This window comes from Malaya genurostris, chromosome 1 (genome assembly GCF_030247185.1).
Source record: "Malaya genurostris strain Urasoe2022 chromosome 1, Malgen_1.1, whole genome shotgun sequence".
Lineage (NCBI taxonomy): Eukaryota > Metazoa > Arthropoda > Insecta > Diptera > Culicidae > Malaya > Malaya genurostris.
In genome coordinates, this window is record NC_080570.1 from 76,923,638 (window position 1) to 76,940,384 (window position 16,747).

General features: G+C 38.7%; 1 protein-coding gene across 3 annotated transcripts in view; it reads right to left on the minus strand.

Moving 5' to 3' along the window:
• Positions 1-16,747, minus strand: part of LOC131440507 (mucin-2) — a 73,479-nt gene that overhangs the window by 2,555 nt on the left and 54,177 nt on the right. For all 3 annotated transcript variants that reach the window (XM_058611837.1, XM_058611839.1, XM_058611838.1), the window contains exons 3-5: positions 10,563-10,852; positions 10,256-10,501; positions 6,363-8,842 (exon numbers count right to left, since the gene is read on the minus strand). In XM_058611837.1, the coding sequence (XP_058467820.1) occupies positions 6,363-8,842; positions 10,256-10,501; positions 10,563-10,852 (3,016 nt within the window). The remainder of the gene's footprint in view (positions 1-6,362; positions 8,843-10,255; positions 10,502-10,562; positions 10,853-16,747) is intronic.

Sequence of the window (16,747 nt, forward strand, 5' to 3'; positions counted from 1 at the left end):
ACTTACCTTTCGAATGTATCAGTAGGACAAAAATCTTGAAAAAATGACTACATAGCGGTGTGGCCACACAAAATCAGTCCGCATCGACTACTTAGCCAACGTGAATTACTTTTAGCGATTTCAAGTGTATTGTATGTAATTTATATCGACATAATTTTTCATGAAATACTTACGTGACACATAAGTCACATACATAATGAACTCATTGAAAAACTAGAGTTTCACCATGAAATAAATAAAATTATGTTCCACTATTGGTGCGAGTAAGGGATTGAGATTAATATTGTGGCATTTTATAGCAAGATTCATGGAGTATGATGAAATGTCAGGCGTTGTTCTCCTTATTAAAGTCTTATGATATAACCAAACTTGATTGCCAAGCACATCGAACAGTGACAAGTTATTTCGGATTCAAATGAAAATGAAAACTAATGTGAATGTTGCATTTGAGCACACAATTCACGATGGCAACCTCACCTAATACAAACATATAAAATACCTTATGATCAAAAAAGAACCGGAATTTTCATTTTAAAATTCCCGCGCTTGTCCAATCGGTAAACTTTTATTCTCTCAACGTTGGCAACACTTTTATACACATTCTGTCAAATTTTGACGCATATCGTACGATTAGTTTTTGTTTGGCGTCTATACAAAGAAGTTGAAAAATTTTCGTGTGGCGATTTTTATAATGGATGAAAATTTAGAACAACGTTCGTGCATCAAATTTTTTGTTGAAAATGGATTTAAGTGTTCCGAAACGTTGAAAATGTTAGAACAGGCCTTTGGTGAATCGTGTCTAGGAAAAACACAGGCATACGAGTGGTATAAACGCTTCAAAGGTGGTCGTACAAGCTTGGAACATGATGAGATCCCTGGTCGCCCAACAACATCTGTTACTGAAGAAATCATTGAATCGGCGAAGCAAATCGTGTTGCAAAATCGTTCTGTACCGATTAGAGAGATTGCTGTGTTGTTGGGCATCTCTTATGGATCAGCCGAACACATTTTAACTGATGTTTTGGGTTTGAAACGCGTCGCTTCTCGGCTGGTGCCAAAAAGGCTGAATTTCACGATAATGCGCCGGCTCACACAGCGTTGGTTGCGTCGCAGTTTTTGGCCAAAAACTCAACCAATATCATCAATCAAGCACCGTACTCTCAAGATATGGCCCCGTGTGACTTTTTCCTCTTCCCCAGACTCAAATTGCCATTGTGGGGAACGCGTTTTGAGACCATAGAGACCATAAAAGAGAATTCACTGCGTGAACTAAAGGTCATACCTTCGGCGGCCTATAAAACTTGTATGGAAAATTGGATCAAGCGTTGGCATGCATGTATTGCCGCAGGAGGAGAGTACTTTGAAGACGATAATAAAGAAGTTTATTAAAAATTGAAATGTTGCGTTTTTTAATAAAATTCCGGTTCTTTTTTGATCATAAGGTATGTTCTGCATAGTCAAGAATACTTTTTCAATAGCCTTAATCTAGGTACACTCAAGAACTTGTTACTAATGACATTACAATCTTCGGTCAATTTTCTAATATATATAAATTGAACGTAGTGAAAAGTATATCATTTTCAAAATGATATACTATCCTTATTGAATATTCACAGTAAACAAACCACAATTAAAATTATCTTGCAACGCGTAAAGAACAATCAGCAACTCGAAATAATGTACCTACTTTTACATAATAGAAACCATATTCAGTTTTTTTCTGACGTATTTGAACACTAATGTAGTGATCAAGATACGCCACTGAACAAGGCATTCCAAAATGATACACAATGATATATGCATAGCGATGTAGAAAATAAAATTGAAAAATGCTCATTCGTTCTTACAGAATGCTGGTGTGATAGTGCAAAATATTTCAAATTAGGTGCGTATGTGCTGAATTAAAGTTATTGGTGAAAGCAGATATGCGCAACAGTATGTACAAAAATCATACTAGAATATTCATCTAAGAAACAATTCTTTGTTCGATTCCTTAACACCTTTTGTAATTTATTGCTAAGTTGTATATCGTTGCAAATGTAAAGAACTAGCGATTTTAGTACATACATACTTGCATTACTCACACAAATGAAAACAAAAATCTGCACAAAAGGGACAAACAAATAAGTAATGAAAACAAAGCGACTTTTTAGTAGATATTATGTTTTATTTTGTTTCGAATCGTTAGCACAACCATAAAACGAAATAATAGAACACACATTTGTTAAACACACAAAATTAATTAGTATATAGTTACCGTTCTTATCGGTTGTTGGTTTTTGTTAGTATGTGTACGTGTTTTACAACGAGTTGAATATGTGTTTTTCTGTTTTCACTTTGTGTTAGTAATGCTTAGTTCTATGCTCGTTATTTACGCATACATGTAATGGTATTGTACATTGATTGTTTTAGTTAGAGGCAGTTGCCATTCGAATGCCTTTGTGTAGTTCTATGTACAAGGGATTGAACAATGCTGTACTTGCAGGTTAAATGTTTAGAGAAGCAACGTGTTCTTATATATATACAGGTAGTTGTGCAAAAAATTCAGCAAGTTATATCGAGCTTTAATCTCATTTTTGCAAAGTATCTATTCATGTAAAGTTTGGTTCTAGAATAACTTCTCTCCAGTGCATGTGATTGAAAGTGTACATAGTGTGCTTTATAATTAAATTATGAGTAGATTATACAGTACCTACCTAATCGGTGCTCTTCGTTTTCCAGTTTGAGTATGTGATTCATTTGTACTTTAAGTTTCAACATATATACAAAACTAGATGCAACTACTAATCGTGCTTTGTAGTATGACACAACTAAGAAATTTTGCAGCAATCTTACTATCTACAAATTCTACTTAGTAGAGTATATGATTCTATAATAATTCTATAACTCACAGTGTGCATGTAATCTCACAAATTAATGTCTGTCATTCGTATACAATATTAATATTGTACTGGAAGTTTTTCCACAACGACAGGCCTGTGCGCAGGAATCATTCAAGGGGAGTTTAAAAGATGGGGAAGTCGGAACAATTTGGAAGAAAAGTGCGTCATCCACAATATTGACAATGTAAAACAAAGTCGTAGTATGAATTGTCAAGTTATTTGTGCTTTTATTTGATAAGTATTCTATTGTTCAAGGAACTTAATGTTGAAAATTTTTCCATAGGGCTTGGGGGGTATGAAACCCTCCCCCCTGTGCACGGGCCTGCACAGCGAGGATCGCATTTAGCGTTCTGCTATTATAAATCGGGACAAACTAGATTTCGATGGATACGTTTCAAATGATTCGCTGTCTTTTAGAACAAGTCGGTATGAAGTAATATTTCCCCCAAATGCCATTGATGAATCTTACGCAAGAAAGCGTATAAACCGTCTCCAATAATCCCTTTATATTAAAAATATATTACAATTCCTTCTTGTCAAAATATTTAAATGGCATCACTAAAGCATTATTTTTCTTTAATCTAGTAGGAGATTCAGATATAGTAGCACTAAATGGTTGCATTGAACTTTTGTAGTCTTAGAATTAATTCCACTAACGTACCAAACAGTAACAATCGAGTCAGTTTGAAACAAAAAAATCTAATATTTGGGTAATCTTAGCTCCAATAGCCATCTCACATACGTTCATCTAAGCTCCAATAGCCATCTCATATACACGGAACCGCAAAACAACCTAATTTTACGTACATTCCACCCAATTTGGGGGTTCCGGTCAGTAACCTAATTTTAGGTAAAATGGCTCTAGGTAGTCTCCGCAAGGCACGTGCAAAAAACACTTATAGATGAGTTATATTTACTCTACAATTGAGTCGTATTGACCCATTTTCAGGTTGATACGCTTTACTTAATTTTAGCTTATTGAACGAAACTCTTGCTGTTGGGTGGTTTTGGTCTTTGTATTTTGACAACAATTGAAGGAGCGAAATAAAAGGAAAATATTCAAAAGAACTCAAATTAAATAAAAAGAAGTCAAAGAATAGGTAGTTTTTATTTTACGTGTACGAAACCCATTAGAGTGAGATCTGCTGTCTCTGTTCGATAGATTGACATTAAGAGCAGCGCTGCCAACTATACCGATTTCTCGGTATTTATACCGATTTTTGGACTCGATACAGGAATACAGATATGATCTCTCAAAATACCGATATTTCAATTTTCATACAGATAAATACCGATTTTCAGTTTTTGTGTTCGATTCCATAGGGGTAAACCAGGTCGAGCTACCTTTTTTTGGTCGCAAAATCAGTTTCCGCACTAAATCGATGTTTCATTTTTCGAGAAAGATATTGTACAGATAGATTTTTCCGCCAAATACAGATTTTTGAAAAAAAAAAAAAAACAGTTGACAGCATTGATTAAGAGTACGATGAAATTAGATGCATTCGCATCAGCGATGTCAGATCTACGGAATTCTCCGTAGATCTACGGATTCGAACATTTTCTATGGATCCGTAGACAAAATCTACGGGAATTGATTTTTTTACGGAAATCTACGGAAATTAAAATTTATCAACGGAGAATTACGGAAACAAGTTTTGTCTGGCGAGCAAAAAAAAAATAGCTTTTCACAGTGAGCGCTTCCGAGAAAAATTCCAATCTACGAAAATGACACTACTATGTTACTATCTGGCATCGCTTATTTGCATTGATTTTGGCGTCGCTTTAACAGCATTCTTATTGCACAATTTTCGAACCTTTTCTTTGATATTGATTCTTAGAACCGAAGCAAAAATATTGTATCCGATTTTATCACAATTCGTTGATTGAAAGTAGAGCAATCAGCAAAATAACATGGCGACGCTACTAAAAAATTCCAGAAATTCTATTTGCTTGTGATAATCGTGATATAATGACAAGCATACACAGAAAAAATAACAAAATTGACACGATTCATGTCAATTAATTGCGATATAAAAAGTAATTATATTTTCCTATGTTATAATTAAGTAGTCTAAAATATCAATATAATATATGTTTCATTGCTAAATATGCAAACGAACAGTAAATTTAATACAACGAAATACAGTTCTGTTCCATTTAATGCCATTTTATTCATAATTGAAGGGCATTTGAATAACAATATTTTGATTTGATAACTTGAAAAAAAAATCATTCTTTATATTGTCCATCGAAGCCACTATTATTCGAAACATTAAAGTTGTTCTGTTGTACAACTCGTCAATTATTTATTTTCGCATTTTCGCTAAGAATATTTCTCATCATCTTTTGGTAAAAAAACAAAAACACAAAAATACATCAACAATGTATAATTGGTTTATAATATCATTCATAGTCTTTGCGTATAGTAGGATTAAAAAGTTTATATTTCTTTAAGTTTAAATTAAAATCGTGAATTCAAAAATGCATAGGACATTACGAAATGAGCAATATATTGCTTGTTAATGTAATAATCTTGTTTGATACTGACGTATGAGGAACATTTGCAGTATGCTTAAAGCGGGACGAACATTACAAACGTTAGATCCTTTTTGTTTATTTTCTCTCCATTCAATATTTTTCTATAACCATTTTTAAACCATGAACAAAAATCTATGGTAATTATTTAGTTTTTTTTTCCCATTTTTCGTACCGTTCATATCTACCAAATATCAGTAGAATGATCGTTGGTTGTTGGAGCACTGAAGCTTAAAACTCTAGCTCGGTGCTGTCCGCTGTCACTGGGTATGGTCAGTTTACTAGGCGTAAGTGGAAATACAAAATTTGAGCCACAATTAGTGGGAGTTTCAGGCATTAAATCTCGCAAAACTGCTTCCAGCTCATCGTTGTCGTCATTGGGGAGTTCGCTACTACCCAATTCTACGAATGTACTTGTTGATAAATGTGTCGTTTCGTTGCCTGATTTGTGAATCCCGAACACTTCATCGGACAAATTAAGTAATCTTTCAAATGAACGAACAATAGATTTGCTATCCTCGTCCAGATCGACATCGCTTATCTCCTCGTAACCATCGTCCTTGTCACTGTACTGATCTAGCGATTCGGAGAATTTACTTTCTTTATCGCTAGTATTTCCCTTTCTTGACGTAAATAAAGTATCACCTCTCGCTACGGCAATATCAGTGAAAGCGTCCGGGTGAGAAGTGATATCGATTTTGAGTGAATTGGCGGTTCTATAGCTATCCCTGCGCTTAACAGTGGAACTGCTTCTATTTAGGTCAATGTCCTCTTTATGTCTAATGAGATGAGATTCGTGCATGCTGTGAGAAGTAGATTTTTTTGTCTTGAATGAAAACTGTGATGCGTGCAACTGACGGCGCATGGACGGTAATATTACGTTTTTAAATTTCGGCGAGGCACCAACTATTCTAGATGATGTTACTTTTTGGAATTTGGGCTTACCTGGCTGCTGAGTTAGGACCGATGTTGGTTCCATATACTGAATTGTTTGAGGCTTTGTGGTCGATGGTTTAGATTCTTGAACGTTGACGTAAGCACCTTTTAAAATACCAGACGACATGATGTGTGATGCTGATGATTTTTCTACGTCCTGTGCTGCAGTGGTATTTGGCAGAATGGTGGCAATTGGGGCCATACGTAAGGCTGCCAGGGTACTGTTGTTGTTAGTGCTACTGGCGTTTATGATTGCTTTCGTTTTCAGTGCTGATTGAGAAATCACTGGTTTCACTAGAATCGATTTTCTGTTGGTGAGCCCACCACTCAGTAAGGGAGATGCAACCACATTGCTGGCAGTATTCGCAGATGCTGGTTTTGATACTGTTTCAGTGACACCGTTTGCCGTAGGAATGTTTGTCGGTGGTAGGCTAGCGGAGGATGTAGTATTTACATCTTTCACAAATGGACCCGGCGCGAAGGTTGTGTGCGCACCTTTTCTCCTCTTTAGACTATCCGAACTGTAGATAACCTTTCCGTGCGCATCCAGTTTCACGCGTGCACCCCGTTTCGTAGCACAGTCGGCATTTTCCCCTTCAGGAGCAGTCCCATTCGTAGTGCGTGTTGTTTTTCCGCTTCCGCAAGGGGTGTTTTGGGATTCTGCCGAGAGAACATTACTCTCACATCGTATATTACATGGAAGTTCATTTAACGAGACGTATTCGGTTTCTTCGTTCAAATTTCCCGAGAGAACGGTAGCCAAATTACGTTTTACCACATCGTTTGAATAGTAAACACCACCGTGCTGATTTTTCTTGCTGTTCTTTATATCAGCGATACGAACGTACTCTCCAGTAACGTCGTAAATCGGGTCAATGTTGGTACTCTCCGTTATGGAGCTATCTTTGCTGGGTGATTTTTTCAATACTCCCCGCAGTTTATCAAACATGCTATTGAGCGGTAGTAGACTATTTTTCTTAAAGCTGTTGGAATCTTTCTTGAAATCGGACGGTTCTTCGTGTGATATGTCAACGGGTTTTTCTTTTTTTCGCTTCAGTGAACCATTTTCGTCATCACTATTGTTTGGAGTGATTATACACATTGACGGTATTCTGCTCGTGTTGATCGTCGTCTTCTCGCGAATTCTCTCGATCCTGTCAACACATTCCAGGTCGGAGGACTCTGAGTACTCAAACTCGGAACAACTTCTCATTCGCTGTGTTGGGCTGGAGTTGGAATTAGATTCGATCGGAGATGAACTGGTGTTATTTCCACTATCCGGTGACTCAATTCGATTTTTTTTGCTTTCTTCTTCCTGATGAATCAAAGCAGCTACCTCTTTTTGCAACAAATGTCCATTTCGCTTGATTGTACCTGTTCTTTCCAATGTGCTTCCGACGGTGCTACTCGAATAGCTGCGTTCCAGGGTACCATTGCTAGCGGTGCTATTACTTCGATTAAGCTTAGTCAATGAGCTTTTTCGTTCAGGAACTGTCGGTCCTGTTATTGAATTTCGATTACCTTCAGCTAATACTGTACAAATCGTACCTGCCGAACTAGTGGTTGTTGAAGTTGAGCCCTTCCCGAACAACTCGTACTCGTTTTCTGGTGAAATAACAGTTTGATTACCCGAGCTCTCAAATGATGTTGTGCTTGAGAGCGCAGTAGTTGAATGCATGGGCGTTGCGGGTTCTTCTTCTTTCAAAGTTTTTAAGCCAGAATCAACGTGAAAAGATGTGTAGTAACCTTCAGTATCGCATGAATACACGGAGCTTGTTTCGCCTCCTTCGTCGTGATAGTCATACATTTGCAAATCTGGAGTTGCGGTTCCCTCACTTGTTACACTACTGGAAGCAGATGTATTAAGAAATCTACGCCGACTGATTATTGAACTTGGTGGTCCACTGGAAATCGTGTGATGATTGTGATTTAATGATGTACTAGAGGCACTTGATTTGGGTTGGGTAGTAGTCGTGATTTCACTACCGATCGACGTTCTTCCTGATTCCGAGCTGGCACTCCAGTTTCCGCTGGATGAGTGTGGTTCGTCTTTATTACCAAGCGCAGTGCGGCGTTGGCGTCGAATTGATGAGGACTCGCGAAGTTTTACTGGGTTTATGGATGCTGGCATACTAGCGGTTGCTCCCGTGCTGGCCGCGACAACTATACTTCTCTCCGACGAAGAATAGGATGGCTTTCGATCGTGCGAAAGTTTTATATCTTTGTCGGAGCTCTTACGCTTGCTATTTCTGGTTGTATCAGTGATATTGAAGTCATCAATGTCCTGAACTCTGTCTTTCGAGTCGCGGTTAATCAATCGCAAACGATTGCGTCCCCATTGCTTGAGGGAGTTGAAATGGGACGTTTTGGTAGTGTGTTTGGAGGTGTTGTCTGCTGATGGAGATGGAGATTCTTTCTTGAGTATGTCGCTTGATTTGCTACGAGGCACCAGGTTAGTAGAGATAGCAGAGGAAGTTGTAACTTCGTCCCTGTGGGAGAAAGATTAAAAGGGTGGCAGTGATTAGCAAAACGACTCCAGTATTACGATTGATTGCGAGTAGTGGATCAAGTGTGCACATGGCTAGTGGATTTTTAAATAAATAATTTCTTGTTTGCTATATAGAACTTCAAAATGCATGAAGTGCGGTTATATTGCATTCTACGAATTGCCAATTGAATTGAATAAAATTTGAATCGTACATTTTCATTTCAGATGTCGATACATAGAAGCTGTGAGCAGAAATAGTTGTATCATGCAAGATCTTATAGAAAAAGACTAAATCAATATTAGGTACTAAAATTCTTCCTTAACAAACTCCGAGTTTCAACCTGGACTGTGATTATCACATTGTTTATGTATACCGTGATTATTCCGAAATAACATTTTGATTTGAATGATAGAGAAGGTACAAACAAATGCAATTGCAATTTGGGTGGACACGAAAAAAACCATAAATCTTTTCCAAATAATTATTATAATACATTATGTTGAAACATATATACAATCAAATAAAGATAAATAAAAGTTCTTGATCATCCGTTTCGATGTCTATCATAGGCGTATTAAAATTATATTTTTTGGAAGAGTTTGCATTTGATCATTGTTTAAAAACACAATGGATAATTTTGCTTGGGGGCAAGTATAATTAATGTGAGATTCCGCATTAATTAAAGTGTCCAATGCATTTTAGAAAATGTATTGTAGTTGTAAAACGAAAAGCGAAATCTACTGCAAAAATGACTGCAAGAAAATTGTTCGGATTATTAAATTTACGTTATTCTTCTCCGGTCCATAGTGGTAAACAATCGTCAAGCTCTTGAAACTCCCAAGCTAAGGAAACAAAAAACTGAAATGAAAATGCATTCAAAGATTCGAGCAAAATGAAAACATAAACGCCCCTATTGTCAAAGCATTCGAAATACTGGAGTTTTCATGGCAGCAGTTTACAATCTTATGTAATAATGGATGCGTATTAACTTCGACAGAACAAAATTCCAAACTCATGCAAAAGTTATACAAAACATTAAACACATTGAACAAGTATTTATGACACAGTTTGAAACAAATTGATGTTTAACATTACCACACGTAAAAATCACATAACCGTCATGCATTTCTGGTTTGATATTTCTAGCAGCAGTTAAAAAAGTAATTGAAATATATGAACATGATGATATATTGTACTATAATTCAGCAATAACTATTCGAAATAGCATGTTTGCCTCAATACTCGGATTTCTATTATGTTTCATTAGAAGAATGAATAAATTTACGGCAAACAAGTATGGCTGGTATGGTTCAGCTCAAATAAACGAACAGCAGAGACGAATCGTATATTAACCGTTCGTCTGCGCCATTGTTGGACAATGTTAATCGACTACTTAATTAACAATGAACTTACCCATTATTCACTACTTCGGCGATTTCCTTCTGATCCGTTCCCGCGATAGTGTTTCGGCGCTTTCCTCTTGATCGTCGCGGTCTAGATCGTCGTCGTATTGTATCACCGTCGATTCCATCCACCTGGGTGGCATTAGGCTCCGTTTGTTCGGACGCTGATACAAAATGCAACAGTGACTTCCTGGTTGAACACATTCGGTCGAACCTTCGTCCAGAGGTATCTACTCGGATAGTTTCCGCGGGGAATCTAAAAGAAAATGACTGGCATTAGTGATCAATTATTTATAAATGGTTCGAACTGTACAGACTTCAGTGCAATCATCTGGCACTGCTCTTCCGGCGAGGGTAACCTGTGGTCGAGTGGAATATCCTGCTCTCGGCTCAGCCCTCTAGAGCTGCTATCAATCACGATAATGTCATCGGTTTCATCGAACGAAGTGCTGGTTCCAGCTTGGTACGAAGGTGATGGATTCTGTGAGCTGTTTCCCAATATTGTGGAGCTGTTTCCCAACAAACGCGCGGTGCAATCCGGAGGAACTGTTACATCGCCTATGGCCTCGATTGAGGTCCATTTTCTCAAATCCTCAACTGCTGATGGCTGCAATGAAACATAAGTAGCAAAATTTATTTGCCTAGCATTTATCTCATTTTTACGCGATTCTTGCAAAGATATATCGAATAATTATAGAACAAAACAAAATCTTGCGCTTTCAAGGGATAAATTTACTATTACATTTTATCTTCTATGAATCCATTTGAATACGACTTGTCAATCCATCTGAGATTCTTAAATTCAATACGCAAAAAATATTTAATCCCTCTTACGATGCAATTCATTAAGTCTTAATTTGTCAAATGACGGAAAATTCCATTTGTAATGACTTAATGTTGGATGAGACTGAATTTTACTCGTCCCGTAATTTCCATTCGGCTAGCAAGTGCGACTGTATGAATTTATATGAACCATTTACCAGCCAAATCCGCAACTAACTATGTGCTTCTGTGGCCCAGTCGATTAAAGGACATACTTGGTGATTCAATGATTCTCGGTTCGAGTCGCCGCTGTCGTCCTACTATAAGTGTTTTTTGTCGTGAATACTTTACTATGGGGTGCCTTTTGAATGCTTTACTATGGGGTGCCTTTTGAAAATTTACCCTCTGAGAGAGTTTTTGATCGTGAATATCTCTTGTTGTATCTAACGAATCAATATAATTTTTTCTACATGCCATCGGAAATATGATCACAATTTTATGATAAAATGTTCAGTTGTGTGACATAATCTCAAATAATTCAAAATTTAACTTTTTTGAAATGTTTGGTATAAACGAGTATCAAAGAGGATAATTCATAAGGCGCGTTTGCCTTTCTCGTATTTTTGAAGCTCATAGCTCAGTGATCTGTGAGAGGATTTATATAATCTAACTACCAATAAAATCGAAATTTTTCAACTTAAGCGTGTAAAGAAAAAGCATTGAAGTATTTCAATAGTACACTATTGAAAAACCTGTCTCATTTGACCCATGTCAACACCAGCCAACGCGTTCTGAGGAAGAGAACAAAATATCTGCTGCTGTACAGGAATCAGGAATCAGAACAAATTGGCTCAAATGGCACGTTCCCCTTGATATTTGGAGATTTGTGCCTTGCCATCGATTTGTTTTTAGCATCATTTTCCCGATATATAAGAGGGAAGGATTGAAAGGAAATGGTAAGGGTTGGACTAGGAGGATGGGAAAAATTGACGACACAAAAACACATAAAAGCAGAAGTAAATTCTGCACCCCTAAGGGATGCCGAACAATCCGCTGAGGATCACATTTAGTGGAAGCAGAAGTAAATTCTGAACATCTACGAGGTCCCGAACAGTCTGCTGTTAATAAAACCTCCAACCCCCGAGAGGATTTAGAGATCTTACAAAAGCGACACCATTCTGCACTCCCGGAAGAATGCAGAACGATTCGCAGTATGTACGAGCAGAAGTAAATTCGGCACCCCCTAAAGGATGCCAAACAATCTGCTAAACCCTATTTAAGGTGAATACAGAAGGGATTCATTCACTCCAGGAAGAACGATGAACCCTTCTGACTATAGCTCCTTACCACATTGGGTGAGAAACGAGAGAATATCCTTCAATTTTAGCTCCGCATACACAGACTCAACCATGTATGGAGAACCAAAAACCCGGATACGTAGCTGCGTCAATGCGGGACAGTTACATATCAGATGATATGAAGTACCATAATCGCATTCACACAAATCACACGAATAATACTCAGAACGTTGAATAGTAGCCATGTGATAATTGAGTTTGCAATGTCCAGTCAGAGCTCTGACCAGAATACTGCAATGTTGCTTGGAGAAATGCAGTAGACACTTTGACATTTTCAGATTTAAATCTGGTAGAAATGCTTTTGTCTGAGCGCAAGTTTGCAAGCTGCGCCAGTAGCTGGCATGTTTGGATGCAGCCCAAGAACGAATCTTGTGCTTTATCCAACTAGTTGAAAGTGGTAAAGCTGGTTCAGGACCAACGAAATCATTCGTTGCACCAGCTCTAGCCAACTCATCAGCCCATTCATTTCCAGTAATACCAGAATGGCCGGGTACCCATAAGAAGTAAACAGCATTTGAAATGCTGAGGTCTTCAATTTGAGTTCGACATGCGATCACTAGATTCGACCGTGAGTCATTCGAACTGAGTGCTTTTAAGGCTGCCTGACTGTTGGAACAAAAATAAATTCGTTTACCACAGATCCTCTGCTGAAGTGCCGATTGTACTCCACACAGAATCGCGTAGATTTCTGCTTGGAACACAGTACAGTATCTACCAAGTGAATGAGACTGCTCCAGCCTCATTTCACGACAGTAGACACCAGCACCAGCACGACCATTCAACAGAGAACCGTCCGTATAACAAACTATGTGTTCATCAAGTTGTCGTTCCAGACTACCAGACAACCATTCCTCACGAAGAGGATAGCTCACATGGAATGTTTTGAAAGGAAAACTGCATGTGATAGTTAGGTCACTAGGAGCGAGTAAATACTCATCTTATGGAACCATTTGAGACCACAAGCGAGTGTGGCTGGTAGCATAATCTAATGGGTTACTGTTCCAAAGCCCTGTAACCTTAAGACGGTATGCACAAGATAATGCTTCTTGTTTTAGGAACACATGTAGTGGTTTAATGCACAGTAGCGCCTCTAGAGCAGCAGTAGGAGTTGTCGTGAATGCTCCTGTCATCGCCATTAGGACCATCCTTTGGAGATGATTTAGCTTTGACTGAACTGTCGCGACTTCTCCTTTCTGCCACCATACAAGACAACCATATGCTAAAATTGGTCTAACAATAGTTGTGTAGATCCAATGAATATATCTGGGTTTGAGTCCCCATGATTTTCCAAAAGCTCGTCTGCATTGGTCGAAAGCCATACAAGCTCTCTTAATCCTGAAGTCAATGTGAGCAGACCAATTCAGTTTTGAGTCAAGAATAACCCCGACGTATTTAACTTGATCGACCACAGTGACCTCTGAACCGAAGAACTGTAACGGACGAGCTCCTGTGATTATCCTACGATGAGTGGAAAGCACCATTGATGTTTTGCCCGGATTTACAGATAATCCAACCTGACAGCACCATTGTTCAACAGATCGCAGGGCTTGCTGCATTAAATCAAAGAGAGTGTTAATGCTTATACCGGTCATCAATATATGATAATCGTCGGCAAAACCATAAGTCGGAAATCCAAGGTTATTAAGTTTCCTTAACAAACCATCAGCGACTAGGTTCCATAAAAGTGGGGATAGTACACCACCTTGAGGACACCCACAGACACTCAGCTTTCTAATCTCTGCTTGCCGAAGCGATGAACAAAGAAGTCGATTACTAAGCATTGCGTGTATCCAATTTGTGATACTTGAAGGTATGCCATGACCACGGGCTGCTTCCAGAATTGAATTGAAAGACACGTTATCAAAGGCACCTTCAATATCTAGGAAAACTCCCAAGCAAGATTGCTTTTGTGAGAAAGCTTTTTCAATGTTGTACACAACATCATGTAACAGGGTTGTAGTGGACTTTCCACGCTGGTAAGCATGTTGCATTCCATGTAGCGGATGCACGCCCAGACTAACATTCCTGATATAGTGATCGACTATGCGTTCCACTGTTTTAAGAAGAAATGAGCTAAGACTGATAGGCCTGAAACTCTTCGCTTCCTCATAAGTGTCGCGACCGCCTTTGGGAATAAATTTGACAATTATTTCCTGCCAGGCTCTTGGAATATATCCTGTCGCAAGACTAAAAGTAAGTATTTTCTTCAAAACATGTTTGAAATGTTCATACCCTTTCTGCAGTAACACTGGGAAAACTCCATCCTTTCCAGGAGATTTGTACGGAGCAAAACTCTCAACTGCCCATTTGACCGATTCAATCGTCACAACGCTTCGAGCAAGGGCCCAAGAATCGTAACTACCTGAAAAAGTCTCGGGAAGAGCTGTCGGTGATGGATCCATACATCCTGGAAAGTGAGTGTTAAAAAGGCAGTGAAGTACATCACTTTCATCAGACAAGTGTTCACCATCTGAAGTTCTCAAGAAACTGACATTAAAGTCCTTAGACTTCGAAAGTAACTTATTTAATCTGCTAGCCTCGTTGAGACTAGAGACATTTGTGCAGAGGCTTTTCCAACCACTTCGCTCAGACGATCGAAGAGCATTTTTGTAAGACCTTCGAGACAACACGAATGCCTCCGACCCATCTCTGCGTCGGTGGTTCCAAGCTCTTCTGCATAGTTTCCTTAGTCTAGCAAGTTCAGCATTCCACCAAGGAGTTCCTCTAGTAGCTCGCACAATCCGAAGTGGACAAGCCTCTTCATATGCTGCAACTATGAGTGAATTTGTCTCGTCGACAACATTTTCCAAATCAATTGGGGTTACAATTTTTGGTTGGTACCCGTAAAATCTAGTCGCCAAGCCCTCTTCATAGAGGTCCCAGTTTGTAGATTTGGGATTACGATATGTGATAATATCAAATTTAACGTTTGAATGATCAAAGAATATGTACTTATGATCAGACAACGAAGGTTCGAGCTCATCGGAGACGAGCCAATTCACCAACTCATGCGCAATTCTCTCAGAGCAGAGAGTTACGTCCAAAACCTCCTCTCTTCCAGATCTCGCAAAAGTTGGGCGGTTTCCTGCATTGACTATGTGCAGGTTTGTACTGCTCACGAATTCCATCATATCAGAGCCTCTCGAATTTATATCTGTGCTGCCCCAAGTGATATGGTGAGTATTTATGTCACTGCCGATTACAAGCGGTATATCACTCTTGCAGCAGTATGATACAACCTTTTTGAAGTCATCGCTTGGCGAAGGTTGGTTATGCGGTAAATATGCCGAACAATAAACATATTTCCTGTCTACGCCATCAATAGTTATAAAAACTGTGACATCACAAATATCCCGAGTTGTGAGCTCCGATATGAGAGAAACATCGAGAGCACTATTTGCAAGTATGCATGCTCGAGGCATTTCACGTGGATTAGTCATACCGATCTTGTTGAAGGCAACAAAGACTGGGTTTAACAATTTTCCAACGTAGAAGTTTCCCTTTTGGAAATATGGTTCTTGAACCAAAGCTATAGAAGCTTTACCTTCTTGAAGAAGTCTGGATAGATTCATAGTTGCTGTACGTTTATGCTGAAGATTGATTTGTGCCACTCTAACCATCATAAATTAGAGTAACGAACATTCCACCTCCAGCACCAACCGTACAACAACTACAAGAAACCAAATATATTGGCTTGTAATCGCCTATAGCGAACCATGTAAGGATTTTTTTAAATGTTATTATCATTTAAATCCCACGAGTTGCGAAGAAAGAAGTCGTCCACTGTGCCAGAGCTTCGCTTAACACAGTAAGGGAAAACCCCAAGATATTCCGTTCACGACTGCATTGTTTAACCTCCTGCAGCCATTCAGCCATCGGCACGGAAATACACCTTGGCTTAGGAGTTCCTATTTTTGTGGCCTTTTACGACATGGAACAGGAAACCAGTGGATCAATTCTTGGTAAAAAATAATTCCGCCGGATGCCACACGGCTTACCTGTTTGGTGGACTTATACCACCGGTACAGGTGGACCGTAGCGTTATTCTTAGCCAGTTGGGAAACCGCTACCGACACTACACGGCTATCTAGGCTGCTCAGAGAGGGAAGTTGACATTGATGGTCAACTTCCATGGATGGCCGTGTAAAGAAAAAGCATTGAAGTATTTCAATAGTACACTATTGAAAAACCTGTCTCATTTGACCCATGTCAACACCAGCCAACGCGTTCTGAGGAAGAGAACAAAATATCTGCTGCTGTACAACAAATCGTTCGAGAAAATGTTCCGAACAGTGTTTAATATCGTGGTGAGTTCCACAATTTGGTCCTTCTGAAAGGCAGGAATGAATCCCGTACAGCATCCGGATAGTTTCATTCAATGA